The sequence below is a fragment of the Lagopus leucura genome, unplaced genomic scaffold (genome assembly GCF_019238085.1).
Source record: "Lagopus leucura isolate 7727_CA_CO unplaced genomic scaffold, USGS_WTPT01 Super-Scaffold_100002, whole genome shotgun sequence".
NCBI classification, from domain to species: domain Eukaryota; kingdom Metazoa; phylum Chordata; class Aves; order Galliformes; family Phasianidae; genus Lagopus; species Lagopus leucura.
In genome coordinates, this window is record NW_024962263.1 from 70,907,029 (window position 1) to 70,930,533 (window position 23,505).

At 43.9% G+C, this 23,505-nt stretch overlaps 1 protein-coding gene across 2 annotated transcripts; it reads right to left on the reverse strand.

Moving 5' to 3' along the window:
- Positions 1-8,069: 8,069 nt before the first annotated feature.
- PABPC1 (poly(A) binding protein cytoplasmic 1) lies at positions 8,070-22,242 on the reverse strand. 2 transcript variants are annotated; one of them, XM_042869351.1, is made up of 16 exons: positions 21,989-22,242; positions 17,448-17,641; positions 17,225-17,340; positions 15,820-15,959; positions 14,497-14,591; positions 13,403-13,540; positions 13,221-13,316; positions 12,538-12,810; positions 12,257-12,350; positions 11,961-12,071; positions 11,022-11,176; positions 10,498-10,582; positions 10,182-10,312; positions 9,804-9,899; positions 9,218-9,253; positions 8,070-8,516 (listed from the first exon to the last, which is right to left on the reverse strand). In XM_042869351.1, exons 1-14 carry the CDS (start codon positions 22,179-22,181, stop codon positions 9,807-9,809), a joined length of 1,914 nt encoding a protein of 637 aa, XP_042725285.1. In that variant the 5' UTR covers positions 22,182-22,242; the 3' UTR covers positions 8,070-8,516; positions 9,218-9,253; positions 9,804-9,806. The 2 variants fall into 2 exon arrangements, with proteins under 2 accessions (XP_042725285.1, XP_042725284.1); XM_042869350.1 differs by lacking the exon at positions 9,218-9,253.
- Positions 22,243-23,505: the final 1,263 nt, after the last annotated feature.

The window sequence follows — 23,505 nt, forward strand, 5'->3', positions numbered from 1 at the left end:
TGAAGAAGCACTCATAGTTTCCATGAAACTTTTGGTGTTCTGATAGGGAGATGCACCAAGACAGTGCAGATACCCACATGGGACCCCCCTGGTGCCCCTCAGGGCCCACAGCAAAGGCAAAGCTACGGCTTTTGCTGGGTGGCCCCAGAAGGCAAACCCAAGGCAGCCTCTGTTGATGGGTTCTCAGTTTTTGTCTTACCACTTTGGAGTTCCTCTCTTCAGGTCAGAAAATTAGCATTGTACTAACCTCATACACTAGGGCTAATGGACAAAGACAACGTGGTTACAGATGTCTTTTGTCCACAGTAAGTTTATAGAGGATTTCTTTAGCAGAGAACTCCAGATTAAAATCTTAAAAGGTTGGTGACTTCTGGCCTAGACTTCTGTGCTATCTCAGAGGCTTTTTACTATTTTGTTAATGAAAGGTTGTATGTTTTATCAGATCATGTAGCATTGTCAAAGAAAAACAACAAAAACAAAACAGAAACAAAAAAAATGGAATTTTTCAGGAACTTTGTAAGTTTGACTCTTCCTCCAGCTATGTTAGCTAGCTAAGGAGTGTATAATGTCTCTGCACAAATCCTACCTCATTTATACAGAGGCCTGAAAGAACTACAAAACCTCAATTACAGTACCTTACTCTAACATGAGACTGTTCTCATACAGGTTTGGGCAGCAGTCAGTCACTTGGAAGCATAAAGTCTGCTATGATATTTCCCAGTCTGTGGGTTTAAGGGGTCTAGCAAGTTTGCATCAAGCATGATTCTGTTTATTGTATTTTTTAAACCAAAACACACAACACCCTCCAGGATGCTGGATTTTACTCTGAAAATACTGTAGTTGACTAACCTATTCTGAGCTTTTAATAGTTTGATCAAGCAAATTATCTCAAGGCAAGGATGAGCTATGCTTATTTTCCCAGCGTGCACATTATAAAATACAACAAATGCAGTGAAGTCAGCTGGAAACATTCATTAGCTTCCAGAGCTGATCTCCCCCAAAACACACACACTGTAGTTGGTGCTGTTTCGCTTTCACCTTTTTGCAATAAATATTCCCTTCCTCATGAAGGAAGCATCATCAATTTTTCATTTAGAATGAATCATAGAATAGAATAGATTGGCTTGGTTTGGAAGGGAACCCAAGGATCACAAAGTTCCAACACCCCCACCACAGGCAGGGCCACCAACCTCCAAATCTGGTACTAGACCACGCTGCCCAGGGTCCCACTCAACCTGGTCTTGAACATCCCTGGGAATGGAGCATCCACAACCTCTCTGGGCAGCCTGTGCCAGAAACCTCACCACTCTCTCTGTAAGGAACTTCCCTCTGACATCCAAACTACTCTGACATCTAAAATTCTTAATTCACCTCCTACTTAACCTGATTCCACAGGTTTCCTTTTTTGGTTGGATCCTGTCTGGATGAGCTATTTCACCCATGACCACACTTCATCATGGTGTGCTGATGCCAGTGTCAGACAGAGCACCTTTAAGAAAACTGCTAAGCTGAAAAGGCAGAGTAAAGTTTTAAGCTAGAACTATGACATGTGGATTATACACAGAGCAAACAGGGCTGTGGACATGGTCCAGTTATCAGATTAATTATTATTATTAATAATAAAAATACAAATAAAAATATATATACTATTCTAAAGTCAAAAATGTTTAAATGCATTTCATCAAAAAATGTAGATGTACATAAGCAGAAGCTGTCCAAGAAATCAAAGGTCCACACATCTGCCCAACACTGTCAGTCCTGCTGAACACATCCCAGCCATTTGCAGAAGGTGGCTGCACAGGCCTTGGTTCAGCACGGTCGGCTACCTGACAGAGATGACGTCTGTCCTGGCAAAGGCAGCCTGGCTCTCCTCCTGGCCTTCCTACCACTAATATTTAATATGAACACTAATATTTAATAAACTTTCAGACAGAGGGAAAGAAACCTGGTTCTCCCATAGCTAGATGCTCTAGCTCCTAAAACAAGAGGCCAAAGTGGGGATGGCAGAGCCATCCATGCACAAGGCAAGGCTTCAGATCCACTTGAAGCGAGGGACATGATCCTCAGACAGAACTGAAGCTTTCTGACCACCCACTGCAATGCACTGCACTCCTCAGTATTTCTGCCTGCATAGCCTAAACCTGCCCTCCTATGCTGGATCTCTTCGGGGATATCATTCCAGCTCATTCTCGCCTCCCTATCTGCCATTTGCCTTGGGTACTCAGCTTAGGGCTGTGCCTGCCCTTTGGCAGTAAAGGACCTGGGGTAAGGGAGCATGGCCCAGATCCAAAGCCTCGTGTGCTCTGCTGAACAGTTGCTCCCTTTCTGCAGTGGGAGACAGCAAGGAGCAGAGTATGGGAATGCTAAACAGAAGCATTTACAGTATGCATTGCAAGAGAGGAGGAGAAAGCATAGTGAGAAAAAAGGGACAGGTAAGGCACTGCAGCAGGGAGAAAAAAATTATAGAATCACAGAATGACTTGGGTTGGAAGGGACCTCGAGGATCATCAAGCTCCAACCTCACTGCCAGGGGTGTATTATGAGTTAGCATCAGTTGAGGAGAGGAACTACCGGAGGTGGAATAACAGTGCTTTAGGAATCGCCACGCTGAAGATGAGAGGTGTAAGTAGAGCAGTACACACAGAAGCAAACCCTTCAGAGAAGCATTGTGGAAATACTGTTGGGTATAAGTATGCAAACATCTGTCCACAAGGAAAGCTTATCTGCTTCCATCACAGAACTGTTGCATTCATGAAGCCTTGTGGCAGGAATTGCCTGGAGCATATATCCTGGAGTATGAGGCATGTGTATTGTTCCACCTTAACTGAGCATCTCAAGCAAAATGAGCAGAACAAGACACAGCAGCAGGATGGAAGAAACTAAAAATGAAAACCTGCCAATGAGTTGTGAAGTGCATCGCAAGGTAAACCATCAGCACAGGAGATGCAAGAAGCGGGAGATTTTGCTGAGAGTACCAATGAAGTGAGAACCTCAAGCAAAAAGCAGTAAGCCTTAAAGAAGAAGCAAAGGAAAAACTGGCGCACTGAAAAACATTCAAAATGCTCCGTAAACCAAAATAAAATACCACTGTCAGAGCTCCCATGGGGAAAAGGAACAGAGTCAGGCAACTATGCTCCAGTGCACACTGCTTCCAGTGGCAGCCCTGCAACTGGCCCCACACCTTCCTAATGGCCCTCCAGCCATGCCCACACAGCCACTCACAGGTCTTGGGGAGACAGAATGATCCCCGCTGCTGGAAAACCTGCTCTGCTGCCAGGAGGTCCCATGGATGCATTTGGGAGGGAAGGGGGCTAGAAAGAAAAGAGCATCCATTGAACCCAGTGCCAGTGGTTTTGTTTAACACTCACAGTGGTGAGTGTTTATCAAGCGGGACCCTAAAATGGAGTTATGGAGATGAGCTAAGGCTGTTCAGGGGGGATGGCAGCATGGAGCAGACTGGTAGGAGAGCTGGTGGGGGCTCACCTGGAGCCAAGATCTGGCAAAGGCTGGGGAAGTTGGGCCCCCACAGGAGAGCCCAGTGTCACATGCTGTCCTTCCCTGTCTTGACAAAGCCAGAGAGAGAAGGGAGGGGAATGGGACGGAGGCTAGCCGGTTAGAAACAAACCAGACAAAGATGTGCAGATTCACCCAGGAACAATTGCCTTCAGCTAGCTGGAACCACGGGGCGGTTCCTGCTGTGCTGGTGCAACTCCGAATGCTGTGCTTGGTTAACCTGCCTCACCCCTTGGCCCGGGCAATGCTGGAACTGCTCCCAGGCTGAGCTCCAACCTTCTGGGGCCACCCCTGGGCTCACCAGTTGCTGTCTGTGGATTTACCCAAGTTGTGCTTCTGGAGACACAACGAGTTAATCGATATGGATATAACACAGATGAAATCTTATTCCTGTAAACAAACTGTTGCTGAGATGGTCTCACCACAAGGCTCTTTGCAAGAGAGAACAATATCTTTTGGAAAGGCTGTGACTCATACCACGACCTGAGGAAAACCCATTCTCAGTGGAACAAGGTTTGTACATGTTTTTCAGAGTAGAACAAAATGCGGGAATTCTAGAAAAACAAAACAAAGCAACAAAGTAAATAAAATAACATTTTGTGCAACGTGTTTGATGATGACTTGTTCTCCTCTTTCATCTCTACAGCCAAACACAACCGGTCTGACAACTTCTGGAGTGCCCATGCAAAGCCCTCTGACGAGCCAGCTCCTGGTGCCACAGGCGCTGCTGGGCTGGAGGTGGGGCACCCACACCCTGTGAGCTCCAGAACAGCTTTCCATCCCCTCCTCTTTAAGGCCTCTGCATGCATCCTCACTCACAGGCTGCTTCAGAAAGCCACAACTGCACCTGTGAGGAAAGGTGTGAAGAGTTTGGTGGAAAATATGCCAAGTATTGGCAGAGGAAGATCTATGCTCCAGGCCATGGACTGGAGCTTTCCACTTTGGCTGTCATTCTAGGCTGCTGGTCACTTCCCATCTGTATGAATCTGGTTCTTACCCGCAAAACCATAGCAGGGGAAACCAAAGTGGCAAACCTAACAGAGGCAAGGAACAGAATTAAGCAAGCTTCTTGTAGCAGTCAATGCAACACATTTGGAGCACACTTGATACTGTAATGCCTATTTTACCTCATCTACTGACTTCAGGTTTAACCTGGACCATGCACAACACAAGGTCCTTGTTGATGCAGCGGGACACAACAAACTCACCTGCCCAGGGCAGCATTTTCGATTTCAGAGTGCTCAGATATCACATGGAATACTTCAAAGGTTGCTCAGGGCTATCAAAAGAGCATCTCCAGGCAGCAATAGCCAGCTGGAACACAACTTGGTTCAGGATGTTTCTTTAGCAGATTACGTGGGGAGCAGGAGACTCTGGCACAGAGACATTCTGCTCTTAGGACATAGTGTGCAACAGGCCCATTACGTTGGCTCAGCTTGGAGTTGTTTGGTTTTTTTTTCCCCATTAATAATTACATTAAATCTTAATTCAACATGTGAGAAAGCTAAGAAACGTTTCAAATTATTTTATTTTTGGAAAATATTCTTTTTTTTTTTGTTCTTGCTGCCCAGCTACTTCAAAGGGCACCACAACTACATTCACACCTTGTGGTCTTGGCGTAGCCAAAAACATTATTTCAAATTTGTATTCAACTGTTGTATCCTAAGGATTTGTAATGCTGCCAGCTACATTTTCATTTGGAGACAGCTAATATCTGCCATTATTAAGCACATCCTAAGGGGGACTAAAAGCCCTCCTTTATAGAAATAGTCCCACTGTATAGACCCACAGTTGCCTAAGCGATGGCAGTTACACTGCTGCCATGCTGAAGTCTCTGCCTGCTTCTTTGAGGAGTCATACCTTGGTTGCCTTTTTATTTTTATATGCTCTTTCTGTTACACTGAGAAAAACCTGTAAAGAAGCAAGGCAGCAAGTGAGATACAGTCATGGCTCAGAAGAAACAGGCTCCTACATGCAAATTGGTTCCCATGAGAGTAATGCATAAGAAGGATTCCCCCAGTTTTCAAGTCTTGACATGAACGTGGGCCCAGATCCCTTTTGCTAGCACCAGAGTTGCAGATTCTTTCCAAGTTGGCTTGATGGTCTTGAGATTGGTCAAACACCTGCAGCATTTCTGAGCCAAAATTCATAGCTTTCCTATGGCTTTTCAATGCAGAAGTGTGATGTGTATCACTTACCATGATGCTGATTGATATAACAGTACTTAAGGTACGGCATCTCCCTTTGTAAGGAAAGGACAAGCTGATTAAAAAGAAAATGGGAAGAGGAAAAGGGAAACTGGCCAGTTTAGTTCAGTGTCTACTGGTATCATAAAAAGGAAACCAAGATAAGAACAGAGATCTTTCTGAGAGCAGCCTTCAGTTCCAGTAAATTCAGCCCAGTGCTGCCCACTGATGTGGCGTTTCTAACCTCAAACTGCCTTTCAAGGGCCCATTCTAGACATGGGGAGCTGCCACAGTTCACTCATGCAGTAACAAGGTTTGAACTACTGCAGCGGGGAGTAAAAACGTTCCTAGTGGAATAAAAATCCCAGTTCCTAGACTTCTGTAGGGCATAATGTACACATCCAAATTACCTCTGCACCAAACCTTGAGTTGCACGTAAAAACCCATCCTGCATGGGAAAGCTGACAGTGGAATATGGCACTATTCATTCATTCAAATCATCATTCGTTTTAAGAGCAGGCTTTTGGCCACTGTTGAATTCTGAAGTGTTCACTTTGGTTAGAGAATGGAAGGTGGGGAAGGAATACCCCAAAGTACTGGAGGATTCAGAAAATCAGCTTAGCACTGAGCAGTTGCATGGCTGTAAAGGATCAGTGTAAGCCTCTGACACATGCTATGAGAGAATGTAGCGTGAGTGACTGCCAATTACATTGCCTTTAACCCAAAGCAGCAAGGCTCTACTGCCTTAAATAAATTGATTTTTCTGTATGGTGAATTGTTCAAATGTAGTAGTGATACTCAAAAGATTCACTGATAGAGATACTAATGCCATCTCTAAAACAAAAGAATACTTATCAAATAGAAGACCGATTAAACATCTGATATACAGTGAGAAAGTAATCAGAAATAGGAAAAAAAAACCCTGTAGTAGAACAAAATACAAAAGTTTCATTTCCTTAAGCCTTCACGATAATCCCTGCAGAACTGCCTCATTTGCTATTTCCTTCTATCACAAACATTACCTGATATTTCAGGCTGGTGCAGATGCAACTGCTTGACACACTCACGAAAGCCTTGTACAAAGCCGGAACAACTTCTCCTTCCCTCCTTTCTCTGCCTCCCCATGAGTTTAAATAACTCACACGTTCTTTAAAATGCAAAAAATAGTTCAACTCCAGCAGATTCAGTGAAAGCCTGTTGCTTCAGTTCTTATTTCCCCAGGTAAGAGGCAGGCTCTCAAGTCTCCTCCTAGGGCCCCAATACTCCTGGCACAGACTGGTCTCTAAGTCCATCTTCTTTCACATTTTTACTATGGTGCTAAAAAATTTTAGCTTTTAAAACTCTCTCCAAAGCTTTTACATAATGTCAGTAATAAGAACACTAAATTAAGGTTGCACGTTCAACCTCTTACCCATTGATACATCTTACTTAAACTGCCTCCATTGAGGTATTTTGGAATTTACCATCAACTTTCAGAAATCCTTAAATGTAGTCACACAACTCAGCAAGACTGGAAACTAAAGGGTGATCAATCTGCCTCCGTCAGGAGGGGGCTAAATATCAGAACTGTACAAGCTCACCCTACTGAGCTTTTTGTGATGTGTGGGATAGAGGATTCATTTGTGTCGGACAACCTCTCTATGCTGGCTTACTTCTCAAATTGATTCAGTGAAAAGAAAAATCCATTCTGAAGTTCTCTGCAGAAGGGAAAAAAATGAAGTCCAACTCTTGCTAATTATTTTTTGGGGGGAGGAGGGCATTTCAGAAAGCATACTACAGTCCTCTGATTGCAGCAATAGGTCCAGAAAACACTGACATCCTCCTCCAGAAAACACAGATTTCAGATAGCCTTCTATCAACAGCTCATTAACCTCCCTGCCTGCAATTCTACAGAAATTGTATCCCTTAAATACAACACTGTTGCAGACAATTCTCGCTCATTCACATCTATCCATACTAGTCTACCTCTACCTCAGACACAGTGAAGTTTATTTGCAGGTTTGGGGTCAACTCCAAAGTAACAGCAGCTGACCTATATGGAGAATGCTCCTTCCTTCAAGCACTGTAAGAGCAGAGTGTGCAAGTGCCACATGGGGCTGTGGTGTGCTACAGAATCCCATCACAAGCCTTTTATAATGACATTTCACACCTACAAAGGCATAGTATTTAAAGGGCTGTTTCTAATCAGACGCTGACAACCGTGCTGTTAGGGATTTTAAAACCCTAGATGTGGGTCTAACTATTCTTTTTGTTTAATGCCTAAACTTAACAGGTAGCTATAAGATAATGGTACAAAAAAGCTGAATTCTAACTTGGTATTCTGACAGGTCTCATCAGAAGTACAACGTACAAAAAACCATGACAATTAAATCAGTGTTTAAGGAATTTTTATTAAACGAAGAATTTTATAATCCAAATTACGTTTCTTTGCTCAGCTATCAATTCCCACTGTCAACTAAAACAGTGGTGATATTCTGAGCTTTTCCACAGTAAAGAATTACAAAATTAAAGAAAGGAATGCTTTAAATTTTTGTACTGTGCTGAAAATTCTTTTCCCCCGGGTTTATAAAACATTAATTTGTATTTTTTATTTTACTATTTTTTTTTAAATTTTAAATCGATAAGTAATCTAGGACTAGCATTTGTTTTACTAGCCCCGGCATTGCTCTGTACATTGACTTCAAAGTTTCCTTTCCTTTTTTTATTCATTTTATATTTTGCAATGTTTTTCTCAATATTTAATAGTTTTTCCATGTTTAAATTTTTTTTTTTTTTCTTCGGTGAAGCGAAGTTCTAGATTGTAGTTCCCGGATCTTCCTGAAAACAAAAACAGTGCTGTTAGGAGGATCTGAAATCAAAGCAGCCCCTTCCTTTCTCACATGCTTTCTGCAACTGCGTACCTGAAAATACTATGGGCTTTCAGACTATAAGTCACACCAGTATTCTCTACGAGCACTGCAGAGAGGTAGGTGTCCCACTTTTTAGAGATACTGAAATAGAGCGTCTCAAGTCTGTGATGCTTGGTTAAGATAAAATAGCCTACAACTGAATAGCACACTGCACAGCCTGGCCTTGGACTAGGCACAATCCATTCTTACTGTAACAACTTGATTGCAGGTCATCTCCAAGGCCAGCACATTAAAAGCTCTAACAATTAGTAACAGTACTTTCAAATTCCATAAAGCATCATAGAGCACAAGGAGTAACATTCAGCATAGACAACTATTCAGCACTTGTTATCTCCAGTGTGAAAGTATCACTAGCAAAAAAAACAAAAAAACAAAAAAACATGGGAAAAGCATGACTCGTTCTGTCTCCAGAAGGGCATCTCATGTAGATGCATTTCAGCCTGTAGAAAGGAGACCACCAAGAAAAATGGAGGCGAAGTAATCAAATTTAATAGCAGTCCTCTTCTACCACTAGCTGTAAACATGAGAAGCTCACATGCACGCAAAGCCCAACCAGACTACATGGGGCATACACTGCTACGTCATCCTCAACTTCACAGCATTTTTTACCTTTTGAAACTGTAGAATACCACCTTTTGCTTCTTCCTGTCATGCAAGATTCAGATACTAACCTCTCAGAAGATAACCAAGAGAACATTTTAACTAACATTAAAGCTAAACCGATTAAAACATAAAATCGAGAAAATTTGTAATTTAGTTTTAATTATTGTGATTTTAAATTTTGGCATATGTAAATAAATTATCGTGTAAATAGACTATTTCATACATAAAAAAATAGGGTTAAGCATCATTTTAAGCTTACTCCCACAATTTACTCAAGTTCTTCCTGAACAACAGTACAAATAGTAGTGTCTGATAGAACTGCTCATTTTTGCAGGCATGCACCAGCTAAATTTGCTGCTAGAAAACAATGCTCCCATTCTTGCTCAATACATGAGATGAAGTGCCAGCAGCATTTGCTAAACAAGAGCTGCTGAACTGAACAGAATGGAGCACAAAACTATTCTACAACTGCAACCATAGCTGCTGCTGCTTTCTGTGGCTGTAAGTGACAGACTGCCTGGAAGCTCACTGCCATGGACGAGGTACTACTGCCCTCATTAACCTACAATACTTCATTACTCGGAAAACTTACTTATTAAACACTTGGAACCCCAGTAGGGTTATTAACTGCCTTTTGAGCAGCTTCTTTAGCTTGGTGGGCTTGTAGTACGGCTACAGCTTCATCAACCTGGTAAGTAAAAAAAAAATCAAAAATTAATAAAGGGAAGCTTATTTCTGTTTAAGTTAAACTGGTTTGAAGTATACATACAAACAATTCCTGCATCATCAAGAAGGAAAGAATAACATCACAGTCTCAGTTCACGCTAAGTTAAATGACTGCTACCCACCAAAAGAAGATATTAGAAGTTCACATTCTGGGCCACACTCTGTTGCACTTTGCCCACTCCACTGTGCCAGCAAGAGCATCTGTTAAATCAGTGTGAAAATGACGAGGCAGAAGTCCACCTACCTTCGAACGAAGAGACTCAGGAGACTCAAGCATGTGAAGGAGTTCAGAGTTGTCAATCTCCAACAACATACCAGTGATCTTACCCGCCAGAGTAGGGTGCATGCTTTGAATAAGAGGAAATAGACGTTCACCTAGAAAGAAAAAACGTCATCAGGAGTGAGAAATCTCAGATGATGAGCACAGCCTAGATTGAAGGAAAAACAGCAACGCAAGTCTCCTTGTTCCACCCTGAAAACCATTTATTCTGTATTTTAAGATTAGTAATAGAGTACTCAGCATACTTCTGCTACAAGTCATAAAGATACCATGTACATACCTAACATCTGCTTTTGTTCTTGTGGAGGGGCAGAAGCCAACATGGAAGCAGTCAAGGGTTCCTGACCTTGCACATGGACAGCAGGCTGCAAATTAATTTTACACCCTTTAGAGATTAAATTCTAGCTTATAATTAGTTGCAGCTTCAAATATCCTGTGTTACACAACTCAGCATAAACAATGCCTACACAGTCAGAAACCTGGAATACATTACATCCAAGTCAATTTAATCAAACAGAGCTGGTTCAGACTGAGCGATGCTGGAGATAAGCATCAACCGTTCCATTGTGGAGCAATCACAAGGAAAATTCAGGTTAAGGTATCAAACTGGAAAATATAAAGTAACACAGGATCGCATCCCATCCCAGGTGAACTTGAAACATACTTAAAACCCCAAACTCTACTGGCGCCATAATGCAAAGCCTGAATTCTAGATAAACAAAGGAAACTCTTAATCATACACACCTCCACCCTTAATCTGCAGAAAACCCAGCAAAAGCATGATCAGTTCCTAAAATTACATACCTGCTGCATAGCAACCTGTGGCTGTGTATTAAGATGCTGCTGAGGATTGCGAACACCTGCAGCATATTTGTACTGTGGTACTGTGCGTACAGCAGGAGTAGCTGCAGTAGCTGCTGCTGCAGGACGTGGACCCATTGTTTGTGTTGATGTATTAGCTGAAAAGATAACAATTCAGTCGGTGAACAATTCAATCGTTAATTTAGCATGCACTGTACAAAAGTTAACCAATCAAAATGGAACACCTAATTCAGGTACTGTGTTATAGATTAATCTCAGCAGAATTGTCACATTGAAGCTTCAAAGCTAGAAGTTCACTGGTTGTCGCTTTATAGCCATAATCACTAATGAGTTGCTTTTTCCTACTTGCTATTTAAAGACATGCAAGAAAACATTCACTTTTGGTTAAGTATTGATTTAATTTCATTCTAACCTCAAAGGACGTTTGATTTCCTGAGTGCCTGCTGTCAATAGCAATCCTAAAAAAGACACTTTCATGAAGCACATGGCTAAAAAAACCCCACTGCTTTGGATGTTATCAGGGAGTTAAGACTCCAACACAATTAGATCTGGTTCGTTCAGTGACATGCAGGTTCTGGACACATGATAGTTCTGCTACTCAACAGTAAGAGCTAAAATTGTATCATCTCAATTTTCACATGCAGCTTCTTCTAAACACCAGGGTGACAACTGTAAGAAATGGCAGAAGCTGACATAGAGCACCATCGAAACGCACACTAAAGGAAGTAAGAGATGGGGACCACAGCAGAAAACTGATTTTCAGTCTTTGCTGGGATAGTACTCTACACAACTACCAAAAGGAGAGACCAGCTTACCAATCTAGTAGGAGCTAGAGAAGAACTTTTGAATGTTGGAGAGATTCTGAATCATCAAAACTAAAAAGAGGTTTTATTCTAAAATGTTATTAGAAGTGAAACTCACCAACACGCTGCGTTGACATGACTCGTGGTACTTGTGAAGAAGCCGGTCTCATGGTACTAAATGGCGGTCTGGGAGCTGCCGGGCGGATAGCACCAGGCATGTTTTGGAATGCTGTGTTTTAGGAAAGATGTATTGTGTTACACACTGAGACAGTGAATGGGGGAAAGAGTTCAGAAGTAATACCATAAAATGTAGCAAAGACTCACACTGCGGTTCCACAAAACACATATAAAATTTCAAAGGTAAAGGCTTATTGAGTTGATCACCATTGTTGGAAAAGCAAAGAAGAGACTTACGATGAGGTCTGGCACCCTGAGCAGTCCAGCGAGGACTAGGTCTAGCAAGTTGAGCAAGTTGATTAGTAGGATAGTATGCAGCACGGTTCTGAGTCTGTCAGATGCAAAAACATTATGTTACCCTGTTATCTTCAGAGGGCGTGCTGAGCAGTGACTCATCTTTCTGCTACAAAATTACAATGCTGAAATTATGAATCAATGCTAATTGTTTTATTTACTTTTAAATCTAAACAAATTACATATATAGTACTAAGCATTTGGTTACTCAGCTTTATACATACCTGTGGGATAGCTGCCATGAAGTAACCTGAAGGAGGTGCTGGTTGGTAGGGGTTGATTACTGGGTTAGGGACTGCTCTTACACTTGCCATTCTCTGCATATACTGGTTGGTGAGATGAGCTTGGCGCTCTTCTTTACGCTGGGCTAGAGCTACATATAATGGTTTAGTAGCCACAATTCTACCATTCATCTCTGTGACAGCTTTGGTGGCTTCTTCTGGTGATGAAAAGCAGACAAAACCAAATCCTTTGCTGCGTCCACCTTCCATCATGACCTGACAGTAAGACAAAAAAAATGTTACATCTGGCCCCATTCAACTTACACAAGCTCCTTTTTTCAGCTTATTATGCAAGTGAGACCACAGGTTTGTTTTACTGAATGGATTTTTAAAAAGAAATGTAATGTAACGACTAGCTAATTCTTTAGTGAATACAGATAAAAACCTCAGTGAGGTAAAACTGAGCACACAAATGCACTAAAATATAAAATTTTTCTTCAGTAATGTCAGTACACAGTTTATGTCAAGAAAGGCATGATGTATTTAACCTGAAATAAGTAAAAATCAAGGCAACAGGTGTTCATGATGATATAACAATAGTAAGAACAACAGGTGACTGGGTCACGTTTCTCATTTCTCCCTCTCCACTCATCAATAAAAGCACAAGTCCAATCAGTAAGTTTTACCTTTGCACTAGTGATTGTACCAAATGGGGAGAATTCTTTTCGAAGACGTTCATCATCAATTCCATCATCAAGATTTTTCACATAAAGGTTTACACCCTAAGAAAATAAAAAGTCAAGTTAGTTTTGAAAGCACATGACCTACATAAATCCAAAAATGAAGTTCTCTTAAATTAAAAGGGAACCTGGTATCTGGTGATCCTGTCCTGCTTCATTTGCTCAAATTTACGCTTCAGCTCCGTCTGTCTTTCCACTTTTTTCTGAGCCCGTCCAACATAGATTTGTTTCCCATTGAGCTCTTTTCCATTCATCTCATCTACAGCCTTCAGTAATAAACAAGAGGTTAGCAGTGCTTCGTATTTACCGAGATATTTGTATTCCATGTTATTTAAAACATCATACGTGCATATTTGACTACTGTAAGAGAAGCAATTCACTTATGAATGTATGCAAGACTGAAAAAAATGTACTTTTAAGACAGTACTTATTCCATCTCATGCATGGATTCTTGCACTACGAACAAATCAAACAAATTACAAAACCGTCTTTTGAAAAGCAAGCTTGATTTGTTGCCTTTATCTCTTCTGGGCTGAGTTTTTCCTCCTGATTCTATGTCCTTCCTGTCATAGTAAACTGACAGAAAGCAACCAGCTGCCAAAGAATTAAATCATACAGCATACTGGCATGCTATAGACACATACACAAATTAATAGGATCCTTGTTCCAAAGTTACTCTTCAAGGTAAAAGCAACATCACAGGGCTGACTATTTTCTTAAAGCCGTGCCAAACGTACTCATAAAACTAATAGCCTTCCTGCTGACTTTGCAGTACTGTAGTCTGAAAAAGTAATCCTTTCTGCCTTGCACTTGCACAAATGTTTTGTGCAACCAAATTAGATTCAATGATTCATTTGTGTTTTGCAGAGATGTAATAATTTACCATGCTTGTGTGTTGCACCAATGAAGAAATCCGAATTTCACTGAAATCTTCAAGCCTAGCTACAACAGGTTCTCACATTATTCAAAATGTCTCATCTTACATCAGTTCCAGCCTTCTCAGAGTATCTTAATAGGCTCCACAAATGAAGTCCTTTTGCTCATAAGAAAGCATTTTAAGTGATAGAAACTATGTTCAGTTGTTTAGGAAGCAAATATCTGGTTTTGCAGTGCCCATGAGCAAATAGGAACTCTTGATCAATTCACAAATTTCCTATGCACTCACTGAAACTTCTTATTTGGTTTTCAGTCAGAATTCCTACAATTTAGTACAAAAACTTACTTTTTGGGCATCTTCATGTCTTTCAAAACTAACGAAGCCAAAGCCCTTGGATTTTCCACTCTCATCAGTCATAACTTTCACACTTAAGGCAGGACCTAAAATGTCAATGAAATATTTTATGTTGCATATGTTCTCTTCATCTCTTGAACACTGTTTAGAAATTTCAATATTTCATTTCTTCATTTTTACCACAAAAGATTCCTGCATCAACAACAGTATCTAAGAAATGCCACCCATTAGGATAAAACTGCTGATCTGCCCAGATGCTGACCTGTAGCCTTTATGGCTGATGCCTGCCACGCTGAGTATCTTTTGTACTGCATTTTCAATCACAATGGGATAGGAATTTAACTTCAAAGTGAATCCAGTAATTTTTAATGGAAAAAATAACATTTGAAGTGCTAGTGCTTCCACACTCTGAAAAAGGTATGAAAGGCTGGAAAAGGAGACTCTTCTATTAGCTCTACGTGCTTTGGCAAAAGGACCTCAGCTCAGCAGTTCTGAACCTTTGTAAAACTGCCATCCAAATTCAGTTGCAAGAGCTATTAGCTAAATTTGCTACCATTTCATCCACAGATATGTCAGTAGTAAAAAGTAATTTCCTGTGAATGCGACTTAAGGCTGCTACAGGATCTCATATACAAGGCTCTGTCTCGGTTTACATGACATCCACTGGAATCCAGCAAGACAGAGGAAAAAAATGATACAATAGATGTGGCCTATAGACCAGTATAAGGATTTGTGACTAGATAAAGGAATTTTGCCACTTCCTGATTCAACAATAACACCTCAGATACATTACTAGATATACTCCCACAATAATTCTGCCCTGCACATAACCAAGGGTTGAGACAGAACTGAACGGCTTGCTCACGGTGAAGTTACTTGCAATTTCTTAAGTCACCACAATGCAACTAAATAAGGAAAGCACAGATACTCTGAATAAAGGTTAGTCTGCAAATCAGTGAAAAAGCAACAGGAAATTCATTTGTCACGTATCCTGTAGTGAACTCATAGCATCAATGCATACAACAGAAAACATTTCTATTCGCAACTTCAAGATTTGCAAAATCCATTAAAGAGACTACACAATATTTTCAGATCATCAGAAAGCTCTGATAGGAGGACTGTATTCTATTCCAGTTATTTAAAATTCTGTAGTGAGTATTAATTACTAGCTCAAATTCAAAGTGTAATAAGGACTAACTTATTAAATAAAGCTGCAGAGAGCCATCTGATTGTTCCTATTACAAAGCATTGTACAGACACAAACTAAGTAGAAGTTCAGCGGTGTTTATATAAACTCAAAGCATAAGACATTACCAAACTTGCCAAAGAGTTCCTTAAGTCTCTCATCATCCATGTCTTCTCCAAAATTCTTGATGTAAACATTGGTGAATTCCTTTGCTCTGGCTCCAAGCTCTGCCTCACGTTCCTTGCGGGATTTAAACCTTCCAACAAATCTGATTCCAGGAGAACAGAAAAGGTGTATTAGAGAAAGATTTAAAAAATTACTTTAATCCTCTCGCATCATATTTTATTCTCACTCATTCTCATTATTCATTATAGGCATGAAATTCTTGAGATAAAATATTCAAGATAAAGCTATCAAAACCAATTTCCCTATCTTTTTCATATCGGTGCACTTATCGCAATTACGAACAAAAATGCTTTCAAGTTATTGGCAACACTGCTCGCTCTTGTACAGCCTTTGACATCAGGAGATGTGGACAATGGGAGAGAGTGCTAGGTAAACTGAAATTCTAGATACCAGCATAATCTCTCTGCCACACAGAAAACGTGGCAGCCTTAAAACCAGTCACTGTTTGCCAACCTAGCTTTTAAGCAGGGGATACAAACTAGCTTCCCTCACACCCTTATGTACCTTTCTAACCTCTGTCAAAGCAAAGTTTTGTTGGTTTTTTTTTTTTTTTTTCCTTCACTCACAGGGCATGGAGAAATAAATAGTGCAACTTGCTCTGCAGTCAAATACCATTGTGAATTGGCTGAGAACACTAAAGGTCAAAAACGTAACAGAGACTGAACACTCCGCACTACAAAGAACTCCTCTAACACAGAAATTACAAGGCTAATGCTGATTTCTGATTATTATTCCAAATGCCATAATGATCACTCAGCTGCGAGGCAGCCATCCACTAGTCCAACCTACTTATCACTGATCAATAACCTAATAATCTGCTTTTTCACTACAGCGTAAGAGTAGCTATGGTTTTCAAAATATTGCTTCCTTAAGTTTTGTTTCCTACTCCTGTTCCCTAGGCGTCTATTAACACACACTCATAAAAACATTTTGTATAATCAGACTACTGTTCAAGATTGAGTAGCTTGGGAGCTCCAAGCTTCACTCAAAAAAGAACACACCTATCACAAAACATTTATAAAGAAATCATTGTTCAGAATACCCCATGGGCTACACTTCATCTGGGATCAGTAGCATCATAAAAAAAATTTCCCAAATCTTCATCAGAGCATCGGCTCATAAGAGAACTGATAGAACTTTTTTTCTTCTCTAGGAAGAGTTTTCTGAACTTATTCTGCCTTAAAGTAGGTAACACAGCTCCTACTATTCCCAGTGCTCAAATTCTAAATCCTCTTTAGAACAGAAGTGTTTAGAACAACTTGCCTTTTCTAAGTAAGCTTTGAGATATGTGTCTACTGTAACTTGAATTCAGTCTGTTGATCCCCAACAACGTATTTATGTACTTACACTTTGCGGTCATTAAGCAGCATACCATTCATTTTCTCAATAGCTCTTTCTGCAGCTTCTTGTGTCTCAAAATGTACAAATCCATAACCCTTGGATCCATTTTCATCACATACCACCTATTAAAGAAAAACTTTGTTGTAATAACCATGGAATGCTTCCCGCATAATTTGAATTCTTTTTTTTAATGTCAAATCGTTAAATGCACCCATAAGGTGTCACTAACCTTACAAGAAAGGATGTTTCCAAAAGCAGAAAAAGTGTCATACAAAGCTTTGTTATCAATTGATTTGTCCAAGTTTTTGATGAAGATGTTTCCAACGCCACTTTTGCGTAGAGATGGATCACGCTGGGACCACATAATGCGCACCGGTTTGCCTTTAATGACATCAAAATTCATAGTATCCAAAGCTCGTTCAGCTGGAAAAGAACCATGGAATTAGTGGGAAATACTAAAGTTACTTAAATAAGCACAAAAATAGCATTTTAAATACAATCCTTCAGAAAACTTCAGCTGGACCACAGCCATCAAGATGCATACCCAAACTTTCAAAGCAAACAAAATCCTCTCTTTCAGGCAAGTAAAAATTGGCAAGTATCTCCTCTGCTAAGGCTGCACTGAAGAAAAAGGAAGGCATGCAGGTCAGCTGGGTAAACAGAAGAAATCCCAGTAGCAGTAGTGACTGTACCCGGCTATGCAAAGGAGGGACCTTCATGGAGGAAAATGAATCAAATGGCAATTCAGACCCATTTCCAAAGGAGGAAAGGTTTTAACATCTGTGAAATTCAGCTGACCATCCCTAGACCACTGTATATCATACCAATAAAAATGTTTCTGGGGATACAACATATGTCCACACCGGGCCTTTTGCCAGCATTAACACAGCAATGCCTAAGTCACCAACATCCCCATAAACTGACAGAATTGCACTGCCAGGTGCAGTTCAAGCAACTGTTTCACACAGCACTTCAGTAACAAAAATATCTGTGATGGACTTCCAGGCCAGGGACAGTTCAGAGAGATGTAAAACTAGTATTCAACTTAGAAAAGTCTCAAAAAACATACATTAAAAGCTCACAATTAAATACACACAAGGCCAAAGAAGGAGCAAGCATTGAAACAGCACAATACAGTAGCATAAACCAGCTTTTGTTACTGCAATGGAGCAGCTTTTCCAGTGGAACTCCTTAACTAACTTTTCAAAGTCTGAATTTAAGGCCTCAGTATACTTAGGCAGGGAACTTGTCAAGACATCCTCAGTTTTCTTATGTCCTTTCAAAGCAACGACACACGTCTGTGATCATTTAAGTCAACAAGGTATTTATGCAAGAAAGAAACAGCTCTAATTTACGGCAGAGCTCATCTCCTACGCAAACTCTTTTTAATTTTTGTTCTTGTCTGGAAGAACATGGGAAAAAGTTCTGATATACACCTGAAGTCATATCCATCTGCACCAACTCATTTCACTGCCATCTGCGTACAGGAGAGCACTGAGATGTTAACGAGACTGAAATAATTTTGTATTAATTTAAAGAAAGACTGTCACCGTGTCAGTTATTTGCTTTTCTTAGAAGCACCAAAGGCCAGCCACACTGTCAATCTCTCTTTTCCATGAAGTGCTGCTCACATATCTGGCTTTGTTACTGAACACCATGGCCAAGAAAACTTGCAATCAGCCTCTGGTTAGCTGGTACACTGCGTTATCGCCTTTCTTGCCATGTTTCAGATTACAAGTGAATTTTAAGATTATATTTCCTGAAAGACATCTGTAAAGGATAACCAGGTAAATAGCTGTTTTATTGTTAAAAACGCCAATTGATACTGTTACCATATTCACATGACTGTAGCAAGATAACTGATTTAGAGCCAAAATGACAGAAATGTAAGCATCATCAATCTTTATACACCAATGAAGATATCACAAACTTTACTACAAGTAAAGCAGGAGGAAAAGGCCAGCCTAAGTCACTGATTTTGGGAAATGGAATGCACCAGAGCACTTTAAATTACTAAAAAACCCGATAAACAAAATCAACTGTGGACATCAGGACATGCCGCAGAAGAACCATCTAACACCGGCCTTGCCCTGGAAGTCATTAGACTATTACTGCCGACACCAGCAAAAGTGCCAGTAATAAACAGCTCATTATTTCCAGAAGTAGCAACAGGACTTGCTTTTACTAGAAAATAGGCTTTTCCAATTTGTGCTAATTGCTTCTAGAATAATCCTGACACTTCTCAAGAATGTGCGTTCCCAGACACATTTCCCAAAGACCCAGACATCTGATTCCAAGCAAGGGAGTCCTTCCCCACCTGTAACAGCCTGCTCTGCGCTAACAGCCAGCTGTATCTTAGCCTGATACAAGTTATCCAGAACAAGGACAGCATGGCGACTCCACTCCTGCTTTTCTCTGGAGCACATGGCCAAGGAACCTCAAGACTTCTGCTTAACCAGCACCACACTGCCACACCAACATATACTTTAAAACATCACTTGAGTATTTTGCACAATTTACTAGGTATAAATTACTCTCATCAAAATCTGTAAGCAGTACAATTGGCTTGCTTTGCATTTCAGCTGGCTGCTACAGAAGTCTGTGCTGGTTTGCAGGGGACAATCCCATTCAGCAGTTCACTGGTGACATGAGACACACCTACCTACGCTATGCTTCTGCTGATGCTGCCCAGCTTTACGCAATGAGTCAGGGCTCACTTCAGTCACAGCAACTGGCTGGTCAACTTCAGAGTAACTTCACGAACACACAGAAAACGTGCTCAGCACTGAGCTGCACTGTATCTACTCAGGTATAGCTATAAAATAATATAATAAAGCTCTGGAAATGCAGCCACTGACAAACTGAAGGGAAACTGCTCAAAAATAGGTACAGTTCAGTGATGAAATGACATTTCCTGGGCTTTACTCTGGACAATGACTCAAATTCAGAGAAGTCACAACTGTGAAATGCGTGCATACCTCACAAGTGTGTCATCAGCCTAAGGAGCTTGGGGAAGAGCTGTGAGATCCCTAGTTCAGACAGCTGCTAACTCAAATGCGCCTTCCAACACCTTCCTAAGCCCCAGCTAGTAGTTACCAGCTGCTTAATGAGCACAGTCTGGAGTGTAGCTAAAAATTAGGCTAAACCAGGAGAAGGCAGCAAGCATGGAATTAAAAGGAAAACAGTATGATGACAGGAGTAACCTTTTCTCCTCAGAGTTGCTATTTCAAGGCTTCAGAAAGTGGGTTGTGTGCCCAGCAGACATTTTCTAGGTATTTGTCAAGAACATCAAATTCTAAACTCACTGCAAAACTATAATCACGGTATCACTGCAGTGCACCTTAAGTAAGAGCCTCCAGGTAGTTGGGGTGCACGGAGGGCAAGATTTGGACACCTCCACCACAAAGCTAGAAAATTACCTAAAAATGTGAAGTAACAGCCTTTTCATAAGAGGTCTGCTCTCATATTCTGTCTGCAAGCACTGCTCAGGTGAAAAGCTCCATTGACTCCCACATGCGACAAATGATAAAATAAGTCACAAAGCTTGGGGCTGTTCAGCTAACCACAAAGGTGAGGCCTGTTTTACAGAGCTCTGTCATTACTGAGGAGGAAAAGCATGTGGAACACCCTCAGCTTCTGCCCTGACATTATCATACCACAGTGCTGAACTGTGCTGACCCCCCATTTTCTTTTTGAGTGACCTGCATTGTAACTTTTTAATGACTAAAAGCAACGTGCAGCAGGGCAAGCATTCAGATTCCATGATTCTGAGCACTGTCTGGGCAGATGAAAAGCTCTATGAAAGTCAGAGAGCTGAAAACAACTGAAATCTTTCATGGAAGGGGGTAACTTTTACTCCACTCCTCCCACCCCGATATCATCAGGGCATCAGAGGTCCCACCCCTGATGGCAGCTGCGTGCTGAAGCCAATTCCGACGGGCAGACAATTCAAGTGCCTGAAAAGTTTGTAACTCAGACCTCTCACTCTATTATGCTTGAAAATAAAATCACAAATAATGGAAAGCTGTTTAGTTGACAGTATTTGAAAGCGAGCGTGCTCTAGCTGGCCAAATTCTCTCTCGTAATTGGATTCCATAGAACTTTACATGGATCAGATGTGGCCCTTTATAGGAACGCCCTGGCACGCTGAACTTGGCAGAGACGCGTCCAGAGCGAGACAGGAACTTTCCTTACTGATATAACTTCAGAGAAACGGGAACACCGCACGACGAGCGAGTTCAGGAGAGGCAGCAAGGCGCCAAGCAGTTGTCAGCGTGCGGCGGGGCGGGCCGGGATGCGGCAGGGCCGGGAGGCCGAGCAGCTCCCCGCTCCCACACGTGACGGGCCGCCACAGCGCCGACGCATCGCTCCGGCCTGCGCCGGGGCCGGGCCGCGCGGCACCCGATGGGCCGCCCGCTTCCCGCCGCCTCCCCCGCCCCAGCCCCGTTCGTGCCGCAGCCACGGCCGTTACGGGCGGCCGGCGCGGCGGCGCTCCCCGCCCCCCGAGGCCCCGCCGCTCCCCGAGGCCGCCGCGCCGGGCCCCGCGCGTTCCCCTTTCGCTTCCCGGCAGCGCCGCCCCCCCGCCCGCCACGAGGCGCGGACGGCCCCAGGCCGCGCGGCGGCACCAACTTCCCGGCCTCGCTCCCCGCCCGGCGGAGCCCCACCCCGCGCCCGGGGAAAATGGACGCGGCGGCCGGGCCGGGCGAGAGGGGGGAGGGAAGGGGGGGGCGGGGTAACATGGCTCCGCGGCCGGGCCGGGCGCTCGCTCACCGTCGGCGGGCTGCTGGAAGTTGACGTAGGCGTAGCCGAGGGAGCGCCGGGTGATCATATCCCTGCAGACGCGGATGGAGAGGATGGGCCCGGCGGGGCTGAACTTCTCGTAGAGCATGGCCTCGGTCACGTCGGGGTGCAGGTCCCCCACGTAGAGGGAGGCCATGGGGTAGCTCGGGGCGCTGGGGTTCATCCTGCCGCCGTCTCCCGACGCGGGAGGGCAAGGGGGAGGCGCTGGCGAGGCGAGGGGGCCGCGGCGGATGGGCGCTCCGTCGGGGCAGCGGCCGGCGGGAGGCGACGGCGGCGCTGGGGGATCTCCGGAGGCGGATTCGAAACTTAACGGCTGCGGGCGGCGGCGGAGCGGCGGGGCGGGCGCTCCGAGCCGGGCCTGGCGGTGCGATGCGGTGCGGCGGGGTCGGGCGGGCTGCTCGGTGTCTCCTCTCGGCTGCGCCGGGTCCGGGACTTCGCTTCACCGGGTTCTTTTATATCAAACCGGCCGGTTGCAGGAGGTCGTCGGGAGGTGGAAGGAAGGGAGGCTTATTTTTTTTTAAAAAGGTTTTTTTAAGATTTTTTGATTTTTTTTGGCTTTTTTAGTATTTTTAGTAATAAATGGTGCGGCGGGGCCGGGCCGGCGTGTCCGGGTGTCCGGAGCACACGCACTGCGCACACAGCTCCGACGGCGGCCGGGGGACAAGGGGGAGGCCGCCGCCCCGGCCGCGCACTATATATACCCGCCCCGCCCCCACCCGCCCCCACCGCTCCGCACGCCACGCACCGACGGCGCGCAAGACGCATGCGCCGCCGCGGGGGGAGGCGGGCGGCCGCGGGGGGCGCCGGCCCACGCGCACGCGCAGCGGCCGCGGGGGAAGAGGCCGAGAGGGAAGGCGCCTGCGCCTCGCGACGTCACCGGGGGCGGTGGGGGCTCGGCGGCAGAGCGCACGCGCCGACGGCGGAGCACATGTGCGCAGCGGGGGTGGGGCGGTGGGAGCCGGCCGAGCGCCACGCGCACGCGCGAGGGTCGAGCAGGAGGGGTTTAGCGGCGAGGCGCGTGCGCCGCGTCGCGCCCCGCCCCGCCCCGCGCGTGCCTGGGGCCGTCCGCGCGGGGAGAAGGCGAGGGAGGGCGCGCGCGCGCGGGAGGGCAAAGAAGGTCGCGTGCCGGCCGGAAAGGGACGGCCCGGCGCATGCGCGGCAGCGGCTCCTTCCGCCACCGGGGGAGGAGGGCGGGGTGCGGTGTAGGGGGCTCTGACGTCGCGTGGCAGCGGGCGGGGTTTGTAACGGCCTCGGGGCCGCCGCAGCGGAGGTTGCGGGTCGCGCCTGGCTCCTCGGCGGTCATTGCACTGAGCTTCGGGGCTGTGGCGGTCCTCAGGTTAAAGCAGCTGTGCTGGGGGTACGAGAACGTCCTGTGTGGTTTTTGTCAGTTCTTTGCACCCGAAAGGCTTGTCGTGAAAATGGCAATGCTTTCTGTGCGTTTTTGCGCTGCTAACTCAAGAGTGCTGGTTCTTAGAAAAGAATGCAGT

What these genes read in the sequence shown, in the direction of transcription:
- PABPC1 (XM_042869350.1), bottom strand. Translation starts at nt 22,181, where the DNA reads ATGAACCCCAGCGCCCCGAGCTACCCCATGGCCTCCCTCTACGTGGGG. An exon ending in CTTCCAGCAGCCCGCCGACG is followed by an intron (nt 17,642 to 21,988) that starts GTGAGCGAGCGC and finishes GTTCTTTTCCAG; the next exon opens with CTGAACGAGCTTTGGATACT. An exon ending in ACAGGATCACCAGATACCAG is followed by an intron (nt 13,317 to 13,402) that starts GTTCCCTTTTAA and finishes TTATTTTCTTAG; the next exon opens with GGTGTAAACCTTTATGTGAA.